Below are 26,708 nucleotides of genomic sequence, written 5' to 3'. Positions count from 1 at the left end.
TCTAGTAACACTAAATAAAATTAATATCCTAGTAGTGAGCTGAGTTATTTATTAGTCAATTCTCTTCGTGCAAAATTGAATAACCAATAATTGCTTGGCTTAAGAACTTATATACGTTTTGCGTTGTAAACTAGAAATAGGGATTAAAACTGGGGATATTTGTCGAAATAATGTCTTGTGGCCGGTAATCTACTACAAGGAACGTGTGGAAACTACGAAATTTCATCATATTACGTGATTACAGACACTTACTACAAATATGGCCCATCAGCTATTATATTCGACAAGTAAATTAGAAAGATTTGTTCTGAACTCCGTTTACAAAAATGCCAATATATTTCAGGTATAAATATGATCTGACATAACCTCTGTTCTTTATCATGAATGACTTCTTTAATAAAGATCAATTCTTATTTAAATTGCTGTATATATAATTCGTAGCTGTCCGATACTTTTTGTAATTATGTGTATATTTATTTAAATGTGGGTATGTAAAGATTAAACTAATAGTATTTGAAATTTTTATAATGTTTGTATAGAATGTTATTAGTATTATATATGAGTTGTTGTATCTTTTTTCTAATTCTGTTTTTCTGAAATTATTGATTATAATGGTAAAGTAGGTTTTTTATGTTGTATTTCATTGCTATATTTGTTATATTGTATATCATAAAATCTGTTTTAGTTAAGAAGATATTTATCATCGATAAGAAATAGCAACGAAACAAGTACATTGGAACATTTACGAAATCAATGGAGATTACTATGCAATGAGCCACCAAAAGGATTTGAAAAATTTTTTAAACCAAGTTATTATCTTATACTCATTAATTTGCTCTAAACTATAAAAAATAGATTATAAGATATCTTAAATTTCTCATCTGTAGAAAAAGATTCTGGTAAAACGACTGAAAAGATTACTGAGAAAGCTAAACAAGGACAATCCAAGGAAGCTTCTCAATCGCAATCATCTAGAGCAGAATCTCAAAAATCTAGTATGCATTCTGCGAGTAGTGATAAACGTACATTTTCATGGGAGTTTAAATGGAATGGAGGCAATAAATCATTTGGAGATAAAAAGAACGAAAAATTACTTCTTCTTGGTGTTGCATTAATGGGATTGTTTTACTTGTACTTGCAACAATTATCGAATCAAGCTACAGAAATTACATGGAAAGAATTTGTAACAAAGTAAATGAATCATAATGTATAGTAAAGTAAATGAATAATTTTTTGTAGACATACTCAGTATACAAATTTCATGTAAATGTTTTATATTAATTCTATTTAGATATTTAGATAAAGGAGTAGTGGATAAAGTGGAAGTTATCAATAAACAGTGGGTCCGTGTCAAATTATTACCTGGGAATTTTGTGAATGGACAAGTAAGTTTAGAGGTAGTTCAATTTAAGTAAACAGGTGAATCAATGGATACTTTATCATTGTGTAGGATACTTTATGGTTCAACATTGGTAGTGTTGAAACTTTTGAAAGAAATTTGGAGAATGCACAAATTGAATTAAATATAGAGCCACAAAATTATATATTAGTACAGTACAAGGATGAGCTAGAATTATATCATGTTTTAAAAGTTTTACCACAGGTGCTTATGTATGGTAAGCTATGTTTATTTTTGTGTAGATATACATTTATGACAGATATTCAGATCATAGCTAGATATAACATTAAATGTTATTTACAGGAGCCATATTTTATGTATTCCGTAAATCAGCAGAATCACTTGGTAAGGGAAGGAAAGGTGGCCTTTTTGGAGCGTTAATGGAATCAACTGCAAAAATGGTTAATTCCAAAGATATTGGTGTAAGATTTAAGTAAGTTAATAGAAATATTGTTGTATAATGCTACATTATTGTATTTCAAAAGATTATCATGAATTGTAGACAATTTTCTTCTACTCTGGGCTCTTCTGCCATATTCGTTAGAATGTTTTAGGATGAAATGAACACAGTGAAAAACAAGAGGTATTAACAAAATAACAAAAGCAGATAGAAGACAAACGAATATGCAGTTAAAACGATTAACAAGTAGTCAATTTATAGAGTAGGAAAAAGTTGTGTGCAATTGTACGACTCCCTTTAAGGATATTGTGTTTGAGTAATATTTCATTTATCACCTTTTTGCTATATAATTGTTGTAAATATTTCTATGTGAATTATTGAAATTTAGGGATGTTGCTGGGTGTGAAGAAGCTAAGATTGAAATTATGGAGTTTGTAAATTTTTTAAAAAATCCACAACAATATATAGAGCTTGGTGCTAAGATACCTAAGGGTGCAATGCTGACGGGTAAGTACATGTAGCTTAGGAATAAATAGCTTTTCTTAGATTTGGATTAGTTTAGGATTATAATTTAGAACTTGTATAATATTTTATAGGTCCACCGGGTACTGGTAAAACGTTATTAGCTAAAGCTACAGCTGGTGAAGCAAATGTACCTTTTATTAGTGTATCAGGTTCTGAGTTTTTGGAAATGTTTGTTGGTGTTGGTCCATCAAGAGTTCGAGATATGTTTGCATTGGCACGGAAACATGCTCCGTGTATATTATTTATTGATGAGATCGATGCCGTTGGAAGAAAAAGGGGAGGCCGAAACTTTGGCGGTCATTCGGAACAAGAAAATACACTTAATCAACTTCTAGTTGAAATGGATGGTATACTATAATAATTGATAAGATTATCTATTGCATTATTCAAAATTTATATTTGTTCGAGTAATATATTTTTTTCTTCAGGTTTCAATACAACTACTAATGTAGTTGTATTAGCGGCAACTAATAGAATAGATATTTTAGATAAAGCTTTGTTGCGACCTGGAAGGTTTGATAGACAAATTTTCGTTCCTGCTCCAGACATTAAAGGTCGAGCTTCTATCTTTAAAGTACACTTGAAACCTTTAAAAATCACAATGGATAAAGACCAATTAGCCAGAAAAATGGCTTCCTTAACGCCTGGTTTTACAGGTATAAAAAGTGAAATTAGTTACTAATACAATCTTGAAAACAAAGATGAAAGAAGAATGTTAAAAATGTATTGAAAATACTATGAGTGAATTGATTTTAGGAGCTGATATTGCTAATGTTTGTAACGAAGCGGCTTTAATAGCAGCCAGAGACTTGAGCGATAATATTTACTTAAAACATTTTGAACAGGCCATTGAAAGAGTTATTGCAGGCATGGAAAAAAAGACGAATGTCTTGCAACCTGAAGAAAAAAAGACGGTTGCCTATCATGAAGCAGGCCATGCAGTAGCAGGCTGGTTTTTGAGATATGCGGATCCATTATTGAAGGTGATTCTTAGATTTCAAAAATAGTAATAGTTTGATTATAATTTCACTTATGTTCTTTTATGGGGCAGGTCTCCATAATTCCTCGAGGAAAAGGTTTAGGTTATGCACAATATTTACCTCATGAACAATATCTTTATACAAAAGAACAATTGTTTGACAGAATGTGTATGGCACTTGGAGGCCGAGTGTCGGAAGAAATATTTTTTGGTCGTATTACAACAGGAGCGCAAGATGACCTACAAAAAGTATTGTCGTGCTGCGTTTCTCTTCTTTCTTTACAAATTTATAACGCGCGTAAGTAATTTACTAATATTGAATTTATTTTTATCAGGTAACTGCAAATGCATATGCTCAAGTCATTCAGTATGGTATGAACGAAAAAGTTGGTAATGTGAGTTTTCAAATGCCACAGCAAGGCGAAATGACTTTCGATAAACCATATTCTGAACACACTGCACAGCTTATCGATACTGAAGTACGTGAATTAATTGAACGAGCCCATACTCACACACGTGATTTACTTATAAAACATAAGGAGAATGTATCTAAGGTATAAAATATTCTTGGTTTATGAAAAAAGTTAGTTTTTATGAATATAGTAGCAGATGAATGATCTTACGATTGTTTGTTTAGGTGGCCGAACGTTTGTTAAAGCAAGAAATTTTAAGTAGAGACGATATGATAGAGTTACTAGGTCCTAGGCCCTTCCCTGAAAAGTCAACTTACGAACAGTTTGTGGAAGGTACGGGATCGTTCGAAGAGGACACCAGTTTACCTAAAGGTTTACAGGAATGGAATAAATCGAAGGATGAGAAAAAGGGTGAAAGTACAGATACCCCACCGCAACCAGTTTCAGGAATGAGTTCTCAAAATCAACCGCAACAGCGATTATAAACCATACTATTATGGATTATAGCCTATTAAGTACTTTGTATTATAGTTTGAAATACGTGTAATAAGTAGCGATACACGAATATACACTCGAATGCATTGGTTATAAATGATAATATAATTTACAATCTGCGAAGCTTTTAAATATCAATGAAATTAAATACCGTTTTGCAAAAAAAGACTTCCATATCGGTTTGATCCACTGTATAACAATGCCCTTTTGTAACAAAAACTAAGTTGTGTACAAAAAGCGTGACAATGAATATAAATTATTAAAAAACTTTTCTTATAATTATAGTGTGTTGATTGAAGGACGCAAAGCGATAAGACGACAAGGATCGTATGATTTATTATTTTTTTTAAAGAGTAAATGAACGAAGTGATGAATTAGGTGAAATGAATAACAACTTTTGTTCACGTCATTTTTTTTGCAACGTATAATTAATAAAGTTTACAAATGTAGTGCAATGAAACTTTTTATCCTTAAATATTGTAAGTACATTGATAATTTGGTATGTTACTGTTTTCTTTTTATCGCTAATTGTTGGGTTTCGCTTTGGTGGAATTTCTGCAGTATATACCAATGAAACATAATACGTTTACATTAATTGGATTTTGGTTTATATTAAAATAGCAATTGAAAAAAGAAAAGACCAAACGGAAAAAAATGTAAACGGTTCTACTTGCTCTTTGTATATGAAGCTTCATATACATATAATTGTTTATGAAAATGCTTTGATACGACGAAGGTCTCTTCTTTGTTAGTAAAAAGGTCATGGTTCTAGGAACAAATTTTTTTATCCTTGGCGTATCTCGTGTTGTCGTGAATGTATTGTATTTTTATCGTGTTTGTAAGGAGTATCACGAAATTAAATTATTAACCTATTAATATAAAATATTATTAACGATGAGTATAGCATATAACAAATTGTACAATATCTATTTCTAGAAAAAATAAAAGAATATCTACGGTAAAAAGAGAGCAAGATGCGTCCATGAATGTAGAAATTCCAGATCTTCGTTTATTTTTTCCCTCATGCATTCACTCACTTACTCTCTCTCTCTCTCTCTCTCTCTCTCTCTTCCTTCTCATGTTATTTACGAAGTTAGAACATTCAAAAATGACTTCTATAAGATAAATAAGCTTTGAGCTCATTTAAATGTGGGTTTAAACAAATCGGAGCAATACATGTGCATGCATCTCGATATATCCACTATATCAGTCTTGGGATTTTTCTTTAAAAATTATTTTCATGAGCCGAAACGCCCTTGGGAATATTGAACGTTTTGCCCCGAAGAAAAGTATCGTTTGATCGAAAAATTTGCTAATGTTTAATTTTATACGCGTCCCGTGTTATTGTTCCCATCAGAAACAATTAGAAATTTAAGAACAGCGACACAATTTACTTCTTCGTTGGCTTTTCTGCACGTATTTTGCTTCTTTCCTCGCATATTGTGTAGTTACATAAATATAGTATTGAGCGTGCATATTGTATAAAAAAGGAAGACCACAATTGTTTACCATTAATTTCCAAATACATATCTCTGAATTAATCCAACTGATACTCGTTATACGCAGTGTGTCATATAATATCATAGTTAATAGCACGAAAGAAATATTATTCATTTCTAGTTGGCTTGATGCTCTTAGTACGGAACGCAGATAATATGTAAACTTGAAGTTTTCAGCAATGAAAGGGTTACGTATAAACATAAATTTGTATGCAAACATCTGCAATGTTTTTACTTTTACAATGTTTGTTACTTATATGTTACTTTTACAATTTGCAATGTTTTTACGCGTTTCGCATAAAAATTATCCCTTGGTGCTTTTTAATGCTTACAACGTAGCAGTAAATGTTTCGAATAACTGCACATTTATTTATAAAAGATCTTTGTGAATTTTTATAAATGCATATATAAAAAATATAACGTAAATATTATAACAGAGTTTGCAAAAACAATTTTTCTACGTACTTCAAACGCGATGTTCACATACACATACATATGTGTAAGATTATCAATGCATAGTGTATAAAGAGGACAAAAGGAAAATGATGAATTCAAAATCCAAGAAGAAGAAAAGATCGTTAAGAAATTTTATCATCGATCGTCAGCTTTACATATTTTACTAAAAACCCTTTCCCGACCTTCGTCGCTATATCTTTGATCCCAAGACAGCGTTTTCTTAATTTTTTTTCTTTGTTTTTCATCTCTGAAGTGGCGAATCTTCTCAGCATTTCTACAAAACTATACGATTTATCGAGTAGGTATTTATAGGTTTCGAAAGTTCACCATTAAACTTAGCTCGCTAACTCACTAATCAAATATATCATACAATCACTAAATTATTGCTTTGTCGTGCTTTGTATCACACTAATCTAAATCTTATGTTTTCTGTTTATCTTACGTTTTTTTCCTTTTTTTCCTCGTTTTCATTTTTCCTCTTTTTTTTTAAATCCTTTTCACAAAAGCCAGGTTTACTGATGATCATGCCTGCTTCTCTATAAAGTTCTGCTTTCACCGATGCGTTTCTTTTTCCCTAACGTTGTTCGCTCGTATCTTGCCTTTGTGTCTACGTGTGTTTTCTTGTGGTACATGCGAAATGATTTGATGGCGCAGATAACTTGCAGATTTCAGACTTATCGACTCTGCATGAAACTCGAGCGAAATCTAAATTATCGCGTACGGAGGCGAGCCTGGATCGCGCTCTAATTAATTTCATAATTGGATTTAATAAAGGATAACCCGTTTCTTATCTAGTGCCTGAAAATTGTCCGTTTAACGTGCAATGGATAATTCATTTTTCACGTCCTCTTACGTCGTTGCGAATAATTTTCTCCTAAACTACGTTCAGAAATAGAAAATCTTGAAAACGAAGCTTAACATCAATCTATGACAATTGCTATACCATGACTTTGTAATTAATTTATCGCAATATACAAGAAAATTTATATTAACATATAAATACCAAGAAATATAAATTGTATTTATAAGAGCGATTCTATCGTAGAGGACCAATACAATCCAAATTCCAAAGACATCGAGCTCGATTTGCAATTTTTTTTTTCTTTTATGAAAGCGTTCATGTATCGAGATTAATTAGAGGCGATCGTTCTCGCGAAAAGTTTCGGTGTAGCGAAAATTCGACTAACATATACGTACATATACACATACATATAGCATATATCGTGCATATTCGGTCTAATAAGTTAATTAATTATAGTTACAGCGGACAACTTTTGTCACGTTGGTTTCGTTGTTCATTTTTACCGTGTTTTCGAACGTACGTAATTTTAACAGTCAGCACCTTCACGCTTATTTTACTCTCTTTCTTCTCTTTCCTTTCTTTTCTTTCTTTCTCGCGTCATCTTTTCCTTCTCATTGTTACTCGTTTGCCTATTGACAACAATCGCGAAAGGTGACATTAATTACGTTTTATCGCTGTGTTTAAGAGCGCCACGGCTTCGGCGTAGTTACGTTTAAGTACTTTGGTCCTCTTTAGAGTCTTCTAAACGCTTAATTATGCGACGAATCGAAATAGCAATCGGTCTCTCGCTGAAGAAACAAGGAAAATCTTCTCTTGTTTCGTTCTGCTTCCACTCTTTCCTCGTTCTTCGGCTCGTTTGTCCTTTAGCTAACATTATAACGGCTATGAGGCAATAAGTTTCATCAGGGCTCCGTTTAATCAGCTTTATCTACTAGAAAAATTCGGTTAAGCGTGGCTTCGTGACGGCACGACGCAAATCCGAGTAATTAACTCTGACATACGCAAAAAGTAGAAAATTAGTAAATTATGTTGTACTGAAAAACTTGGCCAATGGAAAGATTTAGATCAATTATGCTGATAATATAACGACGCAATTATAAAGTTTCCTTCAACTTACGAGACAGATCTCGCTCTGATTAGAAACTTAGAAACTTCTTGATTCGTTGTCACGCGGAAATTAGTTTCAATATACAGGGCGTTTTAAAACTTCGATCCTATAATTTAAAGTCATTTTGCGGCCCGAAAGATGTTCAACCCTTAAAGGCTATTTACAAGTTAGGAAATTTCACTTCATATGAATTTTCTCTTGATATTATCGCTCTGTAACAGTACAATGTTATTTGTAACCACTTTGAACAATAATCTTCTACCTTCTAATATCGAATAACAATGAAACATTTAATTCTACTTGTCCAACTTTGTCAATTCTTTTTATTCGTAATAGATGTGCCGTTTGTGAACTTTTACCAAGTAACATTTAAGGTAGCCTTTAAGGATCAATCTTTCTGTAAGAAGGAGCGATTAATGTTTTAAAAATTTCATTTCCAACTTTCTTTCTAAATATCCTGTAATATAATATATTATTAACTTCTGCTCTACAATCCGAGTTTAATAATAATCCCAATGAAATCAATAAAGTTATTTTTAAAATATATCACAGTAATTTTACCCAGATAATCGTCGTACACATGCACGATTCCTCCAATTCGATTAAATTCGGCTCGAAGTACGAACGCACAGCCAATAAAAATTGTGTGTTCTTTATGACGTTGAACAAGAAAAATTGATTTTCACTGGACCGAGAAACGTACGAGGCATGATCGTCCTGGGTCCTGGCTTAACTCGTTTGCGTATCTAAAAAATAGCGTCGACTGCTTGTTTATCGTTAATATAGTTAATAATTACACCATTTTTATCGTACCATTTTTTTTTTTTGTAAATTTTTTTTGCTTTCGTTCAAGTTTACACTACGGCGACGATCTAACGTTAGTTTGTATTCGCGTGTTCATCAGTTCTGCGGTTTGCTACATCGTTTCTTTTCTTTTTTCCCCCTTTTATTTTTCCTCTTTACCATTGAATAATTAACTCCACTAACTTATCATGCTTTCCTGTCCACGAATTCGACAAAAAAGCATCGAGGAAATCGTGTTTCGAAAACTTTTTTCGACGCTGAAAATAGTCTTCGAGACGACAACGAATTTTTGTAACTTTTTATTCGAGTCAAGCATTGATCGCTGAGCCGTTTGATCTTAAACGAAGGAATTTAATTATTTGCAGATCTTTTTAATTCAAACAATGGCGAGAATTATTAGAAATTTGCTAGGAATAGTATTATGCGATAAAGATAATAATAATAGCGTTAATAATAAGCACCGTGCCTTCATACTTGTATCTAGCACCTTTCAAATTATTTATCACCACCGTAGCGATTATTAGACTGCAGGTATCTATGCGAATTTATATTCTTCTGAACGCGACACTAAAGATATGGTGATTCTAAACAGAAATTTATTTCACCTAGTAAGTATTATAACAACTACTCCACTTTCCATATTTTACACGTATCCTGTTCATTTTAGTTTCTCGAAATTTCTCATAAATGCATAAAAATCTCTAGTCTAGCAATTATTGAATGAGAAAAAGGTATCGTAGCTGTTCATTAAATAATAATATCTCAGTGATCAATTGCTTGCGCTATACTATATCTTTTTTAATTTTCTAATTCGAAGAATCCAGACGTTAATATACTTCGCCTTTCCTAAGAAGTTTTATCTTTGTTAAAATTTGTTGCGCTGATGAAGAAGATGTACTTTGATAACCATATAGATCATTCTCTTTTGTTTCATTATTGACTACCGTTACGAGGTTAACTCTAATTGATTAGAGATTCGATTGACTGTCGAGTATTGTGTATTAGAGCACGAAAACGAGACTGGTACAGCTTGTGAATATCATTGAAGATGTGGATCAAATTTGCCAACGACCTGTTCGAATTGGTCGCTCCCGGTTATCGCAACACCGGCATGAACTATTATTATCCGTCTCCCATAATATTGTATAGAACTTGAATGTTTGGTTTGTCCCATGGAAACGAACGTGCGGGACGATTTTCGAAGCTGTTCCCTTAATCTTTGAAACTTGGTCAGACACAGACTCGCTTAACTCATCGTTAATTAAAATGATCTAAATAAAAGCGTTAAGAGAAAATAGCTACTACATCTAGGAACCTTATACTTACAATTATAATAGACTTTATATAAGAACGTGGAAAAATAATCGAATATATTTACATGTCAACAGCCAATCTAGTCTTATAGAATCGAACGGACGAACGTTAGGCAAGTCTATTTCTGACTTTTCGCTCAAACACTGTTACGAGCAACGTACACGTGATTTCATTAATCCCGTTTACAATCGTCGATCTATCAAAAAGAGCGGAATTAAATTCAGAGTTGTATCTGTTTTTAAAATCTTCCTCTTTCTCTCAGTTTTCACCCTTCAAGGCTATCATGGATCTTGTTTTGATATTATCGTCTAGTAACGATACCACCACCGTCATGTTATTTGACCAGCTCAAACGGTAATTTTGCTGCTCCTCATCTAGATCGAACGACGATAAAACACTTAATTTTGTAGTTTAAAGAAGATTCGTCTCAATGAACTTTCATTCGTGATCGCCTTTAAGGGTTGAATTTTCTTTCATTCTCTGTTTTCGAAGAATCACTTGCACGTTGCTGGTATGTCGAATGCAGACGTGAAAATCCTCGAGATCGAGGTTCGACGTTGCTCTGCTAAACAGACACACGGCGCGAGAAAATTTGCAGACGCGTTCGACGCCGTTTTATTCTCATTTTCTTTAGTTTATTAGAAACTTAAACCGCTAAAGCTCGTTTTTACCGTTGCGTCCGTTTAAAAACTACTTAACGCGAACTAACCGATACCTCGAGTACGCAATAATACAATCGGTCGATCCCCTAAGTTTCTTGTCTTTTTTTTTTTCTAATCGCTGAAAATGTTTTCGTACCAAAATATCTCTACGGTCGTTATAAAAAACGCGTTTTTTCCCACGTGAAAGCAATAGCGACACGAACAACTTAAATTTAAGAACAATCACTTCGCCTATTATACAAGACTAGCCCCGTTTTTCGAGGCAACCTAAGATAAAACGATACAATACAAGCGTATCTCACTGACTAGAGCGGAAGTCTCTTTATTTCTTTTTTCAGTTTCTTGTCCGGTGCTTGTCCTTGATATTTTCTATACTTCGACATTCCTTTCGTCTTTCCCGCCCTAATTTCCCTTCCGTCGTTATAATAAACTATTAAATTAATATTAGGATTAAGAACGTTGTAAGTACGAGTGAACTAGACGATAAATAAAACGACTATTGGACTAGGAACGATGAAAGCGTAGCTAACGATCTAAGTACGATCTTATGCGTAGAACAGTCTAAATCTATTTTGCAATATTTGTTCATTTATTAATTCCTAAAATAAAAATTTATGCACTTACGAACTATCGAGTAAGAGTTGCATTATTGCGTTATTAAATTAGAAATTGTCGAAGGAGATTTCCATTTTCGAAATTTACGATAAAAGAAGAAACTCAAAATTTTGTTAATGATCGATCATCAACTAGAAGCTTCTGACTAGGTAGATGATTAGGAAATTCCTCGGGGATGTAAAAAATTTCCGTAATTTTTTAATATGCAGATCGAGTCATTCTATAAATCATCTCTCATTGAAGAGAAAAAAAAAGAAAAAACGAAAAATAGCGGTCTCGTTGGCCTATACTTCTGACAACGAGGAAATTACGGGAGGATGTTCTATAATTTAGGAGAGCGAAACGAGAGAGCGACCCTTTCGCCACCAATGGTCATTCCTGCATTCAACAGGTGGTCCAGTTTACGTGAAATGTTGATGAAAACCTCCGACGTGTGCTCATCCTCCCTCCATCGTTTCCATTGTACGCCAAGGGCGCCGATGGAACTTTGGGAAAACGATTCCTCGAGGAAATTACGTTCGCGTGGAAACTTCTCGCGCTTCTAACATCGATAGTCTCCTATCATCCATCGATAGGTATCGGATATCAACTTGCCCGCGAATCATTTCGACGAAGGTCACGTTACGATACGATATATTGTTTTACCTCGTCGTGACGATATTACTACATTTGTACGAAAAAAAAAAAAAAATACGAAAGGAAGTTGAGAATGAGGTTGAAATTAGTGTCGAGCAGAATCGAAAAAGAAGAGGCACGTTAAAACGTTGACAAGTATGAAATGGAGAATCAAACGAAATTTTCTTTGGCTATAGCTTGTCCTGAAATTAATTGGTCGTTTGAGATCGCTTTTCCTATCACGAATCACGTTTCAGTCTGTGTTTCGACTATTTTATTCCGCGCGACTAGACAGAACTAAGATAGAAGTCAAATATCCCTATCAACATGCTAATGATCCCAATCAGTGGATCCACTATATACAGGCTATTACGTTAAGTCAAATTGCAGAAGAGCACGCAGAAAACGAATAAAAATGAGACGATGGTACACGAATTGCCACGCGACATCTGAAAACTGCCAAGTTTCATCAAAGAGAAGGTCGTTAAATCGACTAGTAAGCGTACTTGGAGCATGCATTATTTTCATTGGATTCCGAAGTTCTTTGACTAGAATTGACCCGGTTCCCATCGACTATCGGCGATTCGAAATGAATTTTACTCACAAATTGATGGTCCCTCGATAGTATTGCATCGATTTTCGCCGCGCTGTTCGTTCTTTGCCTCTCTCTATCGTATTCCAGACACTTCATCGGGAAGCGAACGAGCGTCGTTTTCGTTTCCCTTGATGCCACGCGAATATCGATTTCACCGGACGACGAATAGAATCTCATCGAGCGTCCATGGACGAAAGGAATGTCGTTTGAATCGCACCATGCGCGTCTTGATGTAATGAAACACGTCTCCTTACTTTACGACGATTTATCCCTGTATATACGCTCCGTTCTCCTCGAACGTTCCTTTCTCTGTGCGAACACGACTTTAATAATCAGCTTATGTTAATAATATACGCCTTTGAACGTTTACTCACACAAAGAACGAAACGAGAATTCAGAACGTTAGTTTAGCCACGATATTCTCGCGTTGGTTCAACGTCCGCCTATTTTATGGGTTTCATCTTCGAAATGTCTGTTCCTTGTTTGCTGGTAGCTTCTGGTGACATGAATCGCGATCAGTTTGAGATCGTTCGCTTACCCAGACTGGGAACTCGATGAATTCGTGATTGCTGGTTAATAACGAAAAATCACCTGTGACGTCAACGATCGAAATTCTTCGTTGTTTCTGTTGTTTCGTGGACGAATCCTTCCTTTTACGGTTTTCATCGAGAGAATGTTTCGTGGGATTTTGTGGATGTTTACGAGAGGGAGGAAAGGAAACAACGAAGTAGTCATCATTGTTGGAACTGTTGAATTCCAGAAAGATTGAATTGACCCATTGAAGTTGATACCAGAAGGGATTGCACCTTGGAGAATCTTTTCTTGCATTTCGTTGATCGTCTGATGTGTCGCCAACTGAAAGAAAAGAATTGCGAGTTGATTTCTTGGAGGACAAATTATTTCGAGGATTTAGACATCTATCAAACATCTTTGAGCTATTCAAGTATCTGTTTACACTAATCAGCCAAACTTTCTTAAACATTCAAACCTATAACTGTTTAATTTCAAAAACTCTACTCTAATACCTAATATTCTCGCTTCTTATCCTTCAAACATTTTCAAGAGTTCTTTCTCACAACTACTTTTTGAATTGCTTCAAATTTTCTTATCAAAGATTCTATTCTAGTATCTAATATTCTCACTCTCAACTTTTCAAACATTTTCCGACACCGTTAACTTCCATTTACTTAATTACCCAGAATTACTCTCCATAAATTCTCTTTTGAATTTTACCAAAAACATAACCCAAACCTGACTCAATTTTTTGTCGATCGTTCTTCAAATTTTTCCAGTACCTGAAGCTTAAAAACCTACTTGATGACGTGCAGCGACACTAGCGCCAAAGGTGACCGTAACTCGATGGAATCTATTGAGGCGCATCTAGGTCATTGTTGGAATCGTCGTTCTCCCTCTGACAGGCGGACTCTAGGTGCTTGTTCAGGTAAGATTTGAGCGCGAACGATTTGTGACACTTATGGCACTCGTAGTTCTTGTCCGCGGAGTGCGTCTGCATGTGGGCGCGCAGATTCGACCGATCGGCGAACGCTTTGCCGCAATGCGCGCACCCGTAAGGTTTCTCGCCCGTGTGACTTCTCAGGTGTCCTTGGAGTAGCCACGGTCTGGAGAACATCTTGCCACAGACACCGCAACTGTGTGTTAGTTTATGGGTCAGCACGTGCATCGCCAGGGCTGGCATGCTTACGTATGCTTTGCCACAGTGGATGCATTTCTTCGCCGATTGCGAGTCGATACTACGATGGGTTTGCTTATGTCGTGACAAGTTTGACGAAGTCGCGTACTGTTTACCTGGAAACAGAAAATTGCTACTGTGAACGATGGTTTCATGATGGAGCTGACCTGCTGTTCGGGTTTGAATAGATTCTATTTTTCGAGGGACACATTTTATGTAAAAACTCCGATTTTAAAGCTTAGTCCGTGCCTTTGAAGCTACAAAAATTTGTGTAATTAAAATTCAATATCTTTCTTTTCTAAAATACCTATAGCAAAGAAACGAACGACACTCGAAGAAACGACAATGAGGGTACTTTAGATGGGGTAATTCACTGACAACAACTACCCTGATCCCAATATTTCTCACGATACCTAATTTTCTCAATAACTTACCGCACTCGCAACAGACGTAACGCCCGATCTTTGACGCCTCAAGTCCCTCAACCGGTTCAGCCTCCTGCGTCTTCTGAATAGGTAAAACCTTCTTATTCTTTGACCTTCCGTCAGTCACCAATAAAGTGTCATACGTATAACTCGCCGGTTTCACCTCGCTCTGTTCGAGCACTGTTTGCACCTCTTTATCCTTTTGACTGGGTTGCGAATTGGGATTATTATTTTCAATATCGCTGCTACACTCTGACGTGGGTGGGGTCAATGGTGGTGCTGCCTCTATGGCTTGGAGAAGATGCTGTTGCTGTGGTAGTAGTTGGGGTGGATGATGTGTAGTCATGATCGGCGTGCACGGGATGGTCGGTGTGCACGGGATGGTCGGCGTGCACGGGATGGACGGCGTGCTATAGGTGAGCAGAATCTCTTGAACAGGGGACAGTGGGATGAACACGCTGCCTGTTTGCTGGACTATCGTTGCGCTGGGCTCGTAAATGATGCTCGCTGTTGTTGATTGCTGGTGTTGGTGATGGGCGTAGACTGTAGAACTTGTTAAACCGATAGTGTTCACTTGGTAGATCGGTTGATTCGGTTGGTACACCGTCATCTCTTGGATATCGGTTGCAGGTGACTCTATCACGTTTTGTGGCCCGATGGCGACACTGGGTGGTGGTAACGGAGGCAACGATCTTGAGAGCTCTAGTAAATCGTGTGCAGCTTCTGTTTCAGCCGCTGAACGATCTTTGAACATCGAGGACACGTAATTGGTGATCACATTGCCGTTATTGGACCCTATTCTTGAATCAGACGTGGAATGATCCGCTGTTTCTTCCACGTGGTACTGAGTAGCGGTGTTCAAGGGTGGAGAAGGCTCCCTCGGTGGCGTGTAATGGAGCACGGTCGTATGTTGCTGATGGTCTGTGTGAACTGTTTTGGACGGTGATCTGGGAGCCGTGGAAGGCAACGTGGACGTCGTGATCGTTGTGTCCTCGACGCTCAAGGCGATTGATTCTGTCGTTTGCGGAGCTACCACCGTGGACGGTGAGCATGTAGCTGTGCAGGTGATCACCGATGTCTCCGTTCGAGCTGTAGTCGAAGATTCCGTCGATGGTGTACTCGTGGTGTTTGTCGTCGCCGTCATGTCCACATTGCTAGGCTCGTTTACCTTCTCCTTCGGGACGTTCTGCTCGAGCGTCTTCGCTCCTGCCGTCGCAGTCGTGTCTTGGGACTTCGTATTCAGGTATTCTGCGACAGAGAAGATATTTCTGCAGCTGTGACTGGTTTACAAAGTCGATTGATGCATTTAAGATGACCAATTCTTATATACAATTTTGAGATACCATTGATGTGTCTAAAACTAATGGTCTTTGCAAGATATAGAGTTTGAACATGCTTAATCCCTCAACCTACAATCGTGTGAGAGACGTCGTACGTCGATGTTATTGATTTATTATTCGCTTCAAGATAATAAATCTTTCTTGTTTAATGATCAATTGTAGTAATTAGTTATCAAACATCTTGCAGAATAAAATTAGTTGTACCTTACACATGCATTTACATATCAAAAGACATGTGCGATTTGCACAACTTCGAACGCTCAGCAAAACCGTGAAATGGCTCGGCGTGCGACCAATCTTGTTGTCGTTTATAGCATGCGTTATTGGAATTTAGCCTGGTGCATACGTACTTTGCAAATCTTCAAATTAAATTTCCACAGAAGCGAGGCCTTAAATGAAGGGAGCCTTGTTCTACATCTTCGACTTATTTTTGTATTTTGTTTTCTGCTCCACGTATTCTCAAACTTGATTTCAAAATTAAAATATCCATCGTAATTTCGTTACTTTTAATCATCGTCTTACTTTGAGTCGTAGAATCTCCCTGCTTTGATCGTACCACAAATTTAAGACCATAGTATATACAATTTCGAGGTACTATTAACGTTACGAGGCTCATAAATTCTAAAATTTGAACGATCCCTCAAATTCTCTGCTTCATCGTTCCAGGTAAGTTCTCAAAGCGAAACGAGGAAGCTGGTGCGATTCAATAACCGCGGCTGCTTTCCTTCCTCCGAGAGAAAAGCACGGAAAAGTCGAAAAAAAGGAAGGAGAACACAAAGGAGAGCCAGGAGCACTTTGAGCAAAGGAGCGGAAACAGCATCGTCAGCCCTATTTCGTCCCTTCCGTCCGCGACAATGCGATATTAACGAGACAACTGACGAGCGACAGCGCGGCGCGTAACTCGATTTCTTAATTTGACTTTTTAATCGAGGTTTAACGAGGAGAAATCGCGGGGGAGAGGAGCGTGCCGGGTTCTTCTGTTGTCGACGTGCCAACGAAAGAGTGTCGAACCTCGTTGTAGCAGCGGCAAGAGGGTGAGACGAAGGAGGACCAGGGATTATGACGGCAAGCATGTTGGAAACGAGGTCAAAGGGGATGGGTGGCTGGCCAAGGAAAGTGTACGACCGAGCGGATATAAAATTTCACGATAACTCGGTTATGAAACTGCGTGTCTCGTTTCAACGACGCTCCTCTTATCTTCTTTCCTTTTTTTTCTTTAGAATTGTTTCGAATCTCGATTCAGTGCTGTTGTCGCTGTGTTTCACGGACACCTCCCTTGGGACAAGTTTCTTTGCTATTAGCGTGACAACGTGATGAGCCTGCAATTTTCTCCGAGATCTACGGAGTCTTGCGTTTTCAGCAGTCGAGCTACAAGAAGATGAGATTGAGTCAATTGTGGGCTATTGAGTGCTTAGATTGGGAGAATCCTTTGATTTCATGGGTTATTTTGAAAGATTTTGAAGTAGCATGATTTTTCTAGATCAGATGATTGGATGTTGTTTTGATGTTTGATCGTTCGAAACGATTGATATTCGTTAATTTCGATATTAGTTCTAGTATCGATTGGCTTGATTGGGAAACTCCAGAAAGTTCACGAAATGCAAGTAAGAACAACTATCTTCGTACAATAGCATTAAAAATTTGGAGAACTTATGAATCTATTGTATCTATATATTAGCTCAGTTTTGATCATAGAAATCTGTTCCTTTCTCAAGATTTCACCATTTAAATCGACCTAATTGAAACGTCAAGCGAAATGTTTTATCTTCAGCAAGTTTCTGACGCTTTTACGATGGGAATCGTTCGTATTTCACGTTCGATTGGCCTGGTTTTACCGAGAGAGGCTCCAAGCAAGCGTGTACTGGCATTGTAACGAGTCTTAAGTGCGGTCTTTGTAGCTCCATTAACGTCTACGGCAAGTTTCGCATGACACTCTCTCATTCACTCGATTACTGAACGCGAAGCATAAACGGGGCCGTTGCTGGAAACTGCTGCCACCGGGAACGACAATTCAGACAATTAATGCAGCTTTGCCGTGGTGAGTAACACGTTACCGCGAATTACTCCGACGCTAGGAATTTTCACCACGATGACGTTAAAATATCGTCACGATAAAGCCTCTTTAAAAGTATTTATAAAAATATATGTATATACATCATGGCCCTAATTTTGTAGTACAATGCGAGTTGATTAATATAGTTCCTGAACGGTTCATTTATAAAAAGACGGGAGAGTTTGTATGTATTTGACACGTTAATCCTTCGACTAATCCTTTTGCAGTTCTTGAATTTTTTTTATCTCAATTTCACTTTAGTTTCAACTGAGTAAAAGTGCTTTAATGTTTTAAGAGAACCTTTGGCATAAAATTCAAATGAGAAGTTACCTATATCAAGAATGATTCTTTCACATTTTCCACGTCATTCACTTGCATCGTTCACTAGTTATTTCCCACTACATAGACGATGTGAAGGGCAATTTAGTTTTTTGCAAAAGTATGCAGAAGGTTTTCTTGTTAGGGGCAAGACACGCGTCCGTGCAGTACCTCGGTACGAGATGAACGATATATGGCTACAGGCTGAATCAATACCACGGGCCAATAGCAACAATCGTATTAATTGAACGTAATAATAGCAAGTAAGATATCGCTCAACATTCTTCGTCGTGATACTCGTGTCTGAATTTTCACGCGCGACCGCGATCGATTTTCCGCTTCAAAATCGACCATTATTATTTTTATTTGTAATCGAGCTTCATCCTTTTTCAGGATGATAACGCTTTGAGAATCATGGAAGCAGTAGTTTAAAATAATCTTCGATGCTACATAATTCTTTTGAGTATATGTTTGAGAATATTTTCTACGCAAGATAAAATTGAACATATTCAAATGAGTCTAAATAAATTGAGACTTAAGCAAGTCCGATTACGTCCCCCAAGAATAACAAAAAGTTCAAATAAATGTCAATAAATCTAGATGAATTTAAAAATATCTAAATAAATCCAAATAAATACGAATAAATCCAAATGAATCTAAACAAATCTAAATAAATCCACATAAGTTTAAATAAATAAACAAAAATAAATCCGATCAAATTCCAGTAAATCCAATCACCTGAATAAAGAAGAACTAAAACAGAAAAAATATAATAAAAAAGAAAAAATAACAAAATTATAGCACAAAAGTCAGAAGGAAGCATGTATCAACTTTGTATCTTGTAATCTTAACATCTGTACTCAATCGCAACAAGTATCAATCAATGAGAACCTTTGAGCTATAATCAACCCCCCACGTACTCCATAAAACATGAAATCCCCAAACACCTATCGCTTCTATCGTAAAAAAATCTTGCTCGACCATTTAATTACTATACCAGGGATTATAATCGAGCCAAGGATAGAACTATAAGAAGCCGGAGCCAGGATTGTACCTTGAGCAACAGGGGGTGCGACGCTCCCTTCTATGGGCGAAACTGGGATTTGTATGGTGGTCGGCGATGGCGTGGTCCTTCCGCGACCCCAGCTCTCGAATCCTCTGGCAACGTTGCTTATATACTTGTTGCACAGGGCCTTCTTCACCATATAACACCGCGGCATCTTGGCTTTTGGTTTCTTTCTCTTGGTCCTAAATAGAGAGAAATTCAGATCCGATGTAGATGAAGAATAAACAACTAACAAAAAGAAATCCTTCAATTTTTATATTTTTTTGGAAAAAAATTCTTCTCTATCTTCGTATTTCCAGAGCATCGGATAGATTTTTATCGAATTATTTCGATTATATTTCTGGTTAAAAAAAGGTGTGACGAATAAGAAGAAATCCTCCGATGTTTATATTCTTTTCGAAAAACAAAATATTTTTCTTAATGATCAATTCTTCCCGAGTTTGTACTTCCAGAGCACCAGATAGACGTTCGTTCAGCCGAAGACGATCGTCGTTTATCAAACGATCGATCGTGGTTTCGATTCGCGCAAAATGTCGCCCTGGTGGTCCTCGTGGAGGCCACCAGGATTACGGTCGATCGAACGATCGATGTTTCAGCCCAGCAACGCCTCGTTTCTCATCGTCAATCTTCTCGTCCTCATCCTACTTCCTGTTCGCGATTGGATCACCTATCGAGTCTCCTCTTGCTCGTTAAACAAATTTCGTCCTGTGTTCCCTGTGTCGTACGATGAAACGTGTTCCAAGTGGACTTACACGAGCGTCTCGAGAGGAACTAGTCAAACTCCAAGTAATTGCAACATCGATATTCGATTCGCAGAGTTGATAAAAACGGGACACTTCCTTGTGGCGGGCTCGTTTCTACCGGAAATGTCGATTCCGATCGCCGTTTGGGGGCGGTATTTTAATTCTAGATGTCGTTGCACGATTTCAAACGGAGCTACGTGTGTATTTCACGTAAATATATATACACACGTGTCTGTGTGTATAAATATACTTGTATATTTGTGTATTTATATAGTGTGTGTATATATACACATATATAGATACGTGTATAGATTTATATTAAAATATCTTTTCGGCGAAGCGAGTCAGTCCAACTCGAGATTTCAGATACACCCGGAAGTTGGGATTATCCGCAATTGTTTCCTCACTGGAAACTTTCTTTTTAATAACACTTGGTTTGCGCGTGTTAATGTACGTGGTTCCAGATGAGATTCCTCGGTGTAACTCGAGTTTATAAGAGAGAAAGAAAAATGTAGCTTGCCTTGCTTTATTTCTTCTTATTTTGCTTCTTTTGTTTCTTTTCTTAGATTCTCTTTGTTGCTTTACCTTGTTTGTAATATTGCTTTCGTTGTATTCACGGGTGGAAGATTACGTGGTTCTTACTGTATTCCTCGGTCTTCGTCTACTTTTGCCCTGTCTTCCGCTTACTGTCGCCTCCGGTGCTTACGTTCTTCCTCTGGATAAATCTTTCACCTATACGCTTCATCGTAGTTTAATAAAATTCAAACAATCCGTATCAACTATTTTTATTAACGCTATCCTCTTCAGTAATTTTCTTTCGTACGCCGTTTGACTCTCTTCGATTAAAATTTGTTTCAGTGTTCACGGTTATTAAAAATGTACATATACTTCAAATGTACATATATGATTATTTATGAATATTCATATTATATTTAATTATTCATGTTTTATATCTTGGTTCGTCCTGATACCGCATCGAGTCTCTCTCAGAGGTCAGTGCTCGCCACTCGGACTAATTTTCACCGTCTACTCGCCCTCCTGATCCGAGCATCGTTCCATTCTGCCGGCAACACTCTCGTGCAGCATCGGGCGTGTCCATTCTCGCGACGATACCCTCATCTCGGCGATTTCGAGTGCGGTGAATCCGACAAATGATGGTCGCGACGCCGCGTGCTTCCTCTTACCTTCTCTAAAACCGTTCCAGTAAATTCGAAAAAAATCTTTCCAAATATATTCCTTCTTCTCGATACAAATCACCGATTTTCCCGATAAAGACAGTCTCTCGTAGAACCTTCAATCTTCCACCATTAAACAGATTTTCTAATAAGAAGGTACAATTCCAGTAGCGTAGAGGAGCAAATCGAATCACCAGTTTCTTATCTCTGGAGCGAGCGGATTTATAAAATACGCTCGATTAATCGCGATTCTCTCGGTAGGCTGAATAACAGACCGTTCCAGCCAGGCTGTGGTTCTTCCAGCTGAAAATTCAAGCTGCTATCTTCGAGTTAACGAATTGTAAATAACCGAAGGTCCTTTTTCGGAAAGCAAACGTGTGCGTCGTGGAGGCAGGCGAGGTGTGCCTTTTGCAGGGACGAGCAACAAGTTGGACAACAGGTCCGCGATGTTTGTGTATCCGTACGTGTGCGCTGTCGCCTTACGTGTGTAGTCGATAACTCCCTCTGGTAAGTGGTCCCCTCTCCCTTTCTCTCTTTCACCCTGTCTCAGTGTCTACCGGTAGTTTGGTGTCTTGCTTGCCAGTCAGAAAGCAGGAACAAACCCGTAGGAGGACTTTGCGCGACTTCTTCGCCCTCTCTTAGCCTCCTCGCACTGGTGATGGCTGGTTTTGTACGGCGGGGAAGCACCGCGAAAGGAGGAACCCGCGTGAAGCTACAACTCTGCCCTCGTGCGGCTGTTCGCGGGCCTCGTCGCAGCCTTGGATCGCCGGTGGCTCACGGCGACGAACCACGTATGCGTTCCTAGTCCCTCCTCGTACTCTTTCTTCGTCTCACCTTTCTCTTTCTTCTATTCCTCTTCCTCCCTAACACCTTCGATTAACGCAGAAATAATTCAGGCTCGACTTTACCTGTCTACTCGGTTCGATACGACTGGATCGTTTGCCGTAGAGGGGTTGCTTCGAGTAACGCACACGGAAAACCCAAGCTCACAATACACATAGACGCGAGTATCGTGAAAGCAGCACCACGGAAGTATACGTAGAAGTAACCACGACGACGAAACAAATGCGAACGTTGAAAACGACGTTGAACGAGGAAACGAAATAGGTTTTTGCAAGCGGTGGCACGTAAGTAACACTAGGGTCTCTAGACACGTAGAGAGAGGCACGACATGGACGAGCAGAGCGCGGTTACGAGCAGTACGACGCGCGCTTGGTCGACCGGTCAACGATAGATCGAGGCTCGTCCATGGGCCCCGGTCGCGTTCGACGACGTGGCACACCGGACGCGAACGTCTACGGGCACGAAGATCGAAGATGAAGATGTACCACCTGTGGGCGCAGAAGCAACAATTGTCCGCCGTGTATCGCGGTGGAGGGTAGCCCGACTACATGGCTCGTACCGGGTGTGGCTGGGGTGCAACTGCCAATGCAGCGTCGTCGAGCAGCGTCGCCCCGCGTCCTGGGCGCCTGCGTCCTTTCCTCCTCGCTTCGTGCAGAGCTCCTTCTCGCTTCCCTCCCTAAAAGGCCTGCACACAACCTGCCCGGTGTTGCCCTCTCTGTCTTCCCAGTCCTCTTCCACCCTCTTTACGCTTTGTCTCTTTTTTTCTTCCATACTTTCCTCCTATTTCTGTCCTGCTCCGTAAACCATCCCCAGTACCTCTTTCACCCCCGTAAACTGCTTCTCCTTCTTTATCCTATACGTTGGTTATTTCTTTCCTTGTTCCGCTTTATCAACCATCCCCTGTCAAGCGTGAGCAGCGTACTGCTCGTCGTCTCTCCGTTTCGCTTTTGCTCCGTTCCATCTCCAACGAACTGCCACACCGTCTCGCGAACACACACGTCAGGCATTATACATATACGTGTATATATAAAGCTCTGGCTGGCTCCGCGATCGAGGGGTTGAAACGAGCAGAGGAACGAGGAAGCCGAGCAAGAGAGCGAACCGGCAGGGGTAACCCACCCCTCGCCGCGACGCCGATGTGGCTCTTGCCCATCGATTTTGTACGAGTTCGGGGCCGGAGCAACACCTGTTACCGCGTCGGATGGAAAAGAGTCGTGAACGGAGGGGGAGGTAGGAGCGGGTACGGAGAGCAACGAGAGACCAACGAAGATAGCTATGCAACTAGCAGGCTGCACAAGGGGGTGTAGATGGCGAGAGGACGAAGGGTGGTTGCTTCTAGCCGGTGGTGGAATCATTCGGCGGGACAGAGATGGGATCGTCTAATGTGTAGTGAAATAGAGAAGATAGAGAAGAAGTATATAGAGATAGTAGAAGCTCGACGAATAGAAGGGTGATTCTGTGCAACAGAGAGAGACACCGTTATAGGAAGCGTTGTGAGGGCGAGAGAGAAGAAGAAGCGAGGGTAAACAGAGACGAAAAGGAGGGTGGTTCGAGGGTGGCGAAGCAGGATGAACGGAGCGGAGGTGAGAACGTACGAGGAAGCAAGACAGGGAGAATGGAAGAGGGTGGCGAGTAGGAGGAAGAGAGAAAGGAAACGTCGGCGGCGGGCAAATAGCGACGTCGAGGAAACGCCGACGCCAATCGATAGCGCCGACCCCGGCGTCGTGCCGCGTTCGCTGCCAGGGTTTTGCGATAGCGCATCGCTCATGTTACCTTTTCTCTTTTTCCTTCTTCATCCTCTTTCTCTTTGCCAATCATCTAGCTCTCTCTTCCACTCACCGAAAGATCTCTCTTGGTCCTTCTCCTTACTCATTGCCAGCTTTGCGTCCTGCTTTCCTTTTGCTTTTTCCTCTCTGCCTTCGTTTACCACCCCCTCTATATTTCTCCTTTTCACCCTTTTACTGTTTCTTGCAGGTATTTTCCTATCTATCTTTCTCTTTCTCTCTCTCTCTCTCTCTCTCCCTCCTCCTCGCTGGTTACAGTTACGAGACGTCCTTGTTGTACAAGGTAGCTCTAGCTGTGCTTGTTCGTCGAATGTTCTCTGTCTTCTGTCCACGTGGTCGCCAAGAGAAGAGAGCAAGCTGGGGTGGTTTGTATGCGTTCCTTATAATCTCGACGCTTACTCCTGGACGTCGTCTAACCGCTCGTATCGTCTGCGTCGTTCGCGATAGCGCATCGTTCACTTATTTAGCCTGTTCTTCTTCATCTTAGAATTCGCTCTTTTTCTTGCGGTCTCTTTCTGGCTGTGTTCATCCCTCGTGTTTTCCTTGATTCCTAGGGACGCCATAAAGGTTATACGATCCTCCTCTTTTTGCTTCTTTTACTGGCGTGGATTTAATGATACCTAAGGAGTGGTCGAAATTCCTCGTAGACGAGAGACGTTTGTCTCTGACAGCTGGCAGCAAGATGATATAAGCTGCTGATATGTATTTTTCGTACGCTTGTGTAGAGTAGAGTGGGTCATCGTGCATGTGATGGAATATATGCCGATAATGTTTGATCAGGGATTATAACAATCATTAGAACGTTTATGCGTTTATGGAAAATTTAATCTGTTAACCAGACGCTTCTGTAATCCCGGAATTAAAAGTTAGTAAATTCAAATTCGTTTTCAAACAGAGAAGGCAGCGAATAAATACGAAAGTGGAATACGCGAAAATATCCAAAATGTCTAAAACAAAACATTCATTCATCATGAACAGTCATATTTCTAGAACACACAGAATATGAAAAAATACTCCAAATATTCAAAACAAAATATGTATTCTAATATTTAAGCTACGAAGAAATTTCATTTCAGTTGCATTCATAAGAACATGAATTTGCACAAACATTTATGGTGTAATAATAATTATTCGGCTAGGAATAATTATATTTCGAGAAAAGATCGTATATGGAGAGCGGAATGGCGGGTAGAGAAGCTCGAGGGAAAATATTTCTGCGGTTAGTTCCGTCGTGCCTTTGATAACGAATTAACGTAGTATATGTAGGAACGTTTTTTCGTTTGGAAAACTGAGAGTCGGTAGGGAAGAAAAGTCAGCGGTGAATGGAGAAAGGAAATTTAAAAGGCGTCCTTTCAGAGGTTAACGCGATTCAATCCTTCGATACGTTCTTCCAGACACGACGGTCGATTCAATCGCGTGAAACTCCGAGAGAGGAACGCGATCCCGCATTACGGACCGTGTATTTTAGTTTTACGAGCCCCGCGGTCCCCGGTTACAAAACGCTCTTATTAATATTTATCGAGCCGCTTTCCAGTGCGGAGCTTTGACCGACAACGAGACAATTAAAACGCTGAACCGAATTTCGACGTAAGCCCCGAGGATTAAAGGAAAGTCTGATTAGCGAATCGTGTTACCATTCGATCTTCAATTAAATGCAACAGAATTTTCATTCGCAATTGTCATCCCCCTTGTGTGCGAAAATGTTTCCTTCCCGTGGAACGAGCAGTTTTGCTCTGAAATTGTACGCGTTTCCATTTGTCTTTTTATGAAATGTTAGATACATGATTCTCTTATAAACTTCTAACTAACATGCTCTGAAATTAGAAAAAAATAATTTAAAAAACCTATCTCGTTGTATCTTTTTTATTTAATACAGATAAATTAATAAGTATGTTCGTAATTGGTTATTAGAAACAATCAATTCGCAATAAAAGAAACTCAGCAGTTTAAAACTTAAAATTCGTACCTCAAAAAATTTAAGGATCAAAGATAAATTTTATAAATGGGGATTTATAAAATTTTCCCTGTATTGTTTAATTTTTTCTTTTTTTAGTAAATTATAGCTCGTTCATATTGCATACGCGAAGAAAATTGACTTAGTTCCGTTGTAGCTTGTTTGAACTTAAACATCTTGGCTATTTTTCTTTGGAGACGTCTCAAAGAGCTTGTTTGTGGAAGCCTAGTTGGTGGTGAATAAGATTTGCATGCAGAGGGTTACTACGTAATATAGAATATTTTTCCAGTTATTGTAGTTCGTCATATAATATCGTAGAACTTGTATCTTTTACGTAGATAGAACGTGAAAATGTTTTGTGAGATAATATTGTTAGAGAGGAATGTGTTTATCCGCATGGCGCTACGCCGTAAAACTTGTAAACGCGTCAGAGCATGGGATGCCGCGAGTGGATCTGACGCAGAGAACTTCATTCTTTATTTTAGTATCCTTTAATGGAAAGCTTTCACGGTATACATTGCAACCTTAATTTAATGCTTTTAATATTTCTCCTATTTCTTTTCAAGCTAGGAACGCCGGCAATTTACAATTGCGGTGTTTCAATGTTTCTCCGTATGGTTTCACGGTGATACTTGT

At 38.6% G+C, this 26,708-nt stretch overlaps 2 protein-coding genes across 4 annotated transcripts; one reads left to right on the top strand and one right to left on the bottom strand.

Moving 5' to 3' along the window:
• Positions 1 to 94: 94 nt before the first annotated feature.
• On the top strand, positions 95 to 4,490 carry LOC122569494 (AFG3-like protein 2). Its single transcript, XM_043730627.1, has 13 exons — positions 95 to 343; positions 686 to 809; positions 888 to 1,191; positions 1,292 to 1,385; positions 1,451 to 1,616; positions 1,703 to 1,832; positions 2,188 to 2,306; positions 2,396 to 2,671; positions 2,753 to 2,980; positions 3,081 to 3,307; positions 3,376 to 3,552; positions 3,639 to 3,857; positions 3,941 to 4,490. Exons 1-13 carry the CDS (start codon positions 260 to 262, stop codon positions 4,199 to 4,201), a joined length of 2,409 nt encoding a protein of 802 aa, XP_043586562.1. The 5' UTR covers positions 95 to 259; the 3' UTR covers positions 4,202 to 4,490.
• Positions 4,242 to 25,877, bottom strand: LOC122569496 (zinc finger protein GLI2-like). Of its 3 annotated transcripts, none has more exons than XM_043730632.1 (5): positions 19,562 to 25,877; positions 14,806 to 16,044; positions 13,996 to 14,487; positions 12,691 to 13,536; positions 4,242 to 8,822 (listed from the first exon to the last, which is right to left on the bottom strand). In XM_043730632.1, the coding sequence occupies exons 1-3, from the start codon at positions 19,725 to 19,727 to the stop codon at positions 14,048 to 14,050; spliced, it is 1,845 nt and encodes a 614-aa protein (XP_043586567.1). In that variant the 5' UTR covers positions 19,728 to 25,877; the 3' UTR covers positions 4,242 to 8,822; positions 12,691 to 13,536; positions 13,996 to 14,047. The 3 variants fall into 3 exon arrangements, with proteins under 3 accessions (XP_043586567.1, XP_043586568.1, XP_043586566.1); XM_043730633.1 differs by having other exon boundaries at positions 4,242 to 13,177; positions 13,273 to 13,536; XM_043730631.1 differs by having other exon boundaries at positions 4,242 to 13,536.
• Positions 25,878 to 26,708: the final 831 nt, after the last annotated feature.

Source organism: Bombus pyrosoma, linkage group LG7 (genome assembly GCF_014825855.1).
Source record: "Bombus pyrosoma isolate SC7728 linkage group LG7, ASM1482585v1, whole genome shotgun sequence".
Classification (NCBI taxonomy): Eukaryota; Metazoa; Arthropoda; class Insecta; order Hymenoptera; family Apidae; genus Bombus; species Bombus pyrosoma.
The sequence above is the reverse complement of the archived record's forward strand: the minus strand, read 5'-3'. Positions and strand labels throughout refer to the sequence as shown.

What these genes read in the sequence shown, in the direction of transcription:
- LOC122569494 (XM_043730627.1), top strand. Translation starts at nt 260, where the DNA reads ATGGCCCATCAGCTATTATATTCGACAAGTAAATTAGAAAGATTTGTT. An exon ending in AAAATGCCAATATATTTCAG is followed by an intron (nt 344 to 685) that starts GTATAAATATGA and finishes AATCTGTTTTAG; the next exon opens with TTAAGAAGATATTTATCATC. An exon ending in GATATTGGTGTAAGATTTAA is followed by an intron (nt 1,833 to 2,187) that starts GTAAGTTAATAG and finishes ATTGAAATTTAG; the next exon opens with GGATGTTGCTGGGTGTGAAG.
- LOC122569496 (XM_043730631.1), bottom strand. Translation starts at nt 19,727, where the DNA reads ATGCCGCGGTGTTATATGGTGAAGAAGGCCCTGTGCAACAAGTATATA. An exon ending in CGCACCCCCTGTTGCTCAAG is followed by an intron (nt 16,045 to 19,561) that starts GTACAATCCTGG and finishes TCTCTGTCGCAG; the next exon opens with AATACCTGAATACGAAGTCC. An exon ending in TTACGTCTGTTGCGAGTGCG is followed by an intron (nt 14,488 to 14,805) that starts GTAAGTTATTGA and finishes TTCTGTTTCCAG; the next exon opens with GTAAACAGTACGCGACTTCG.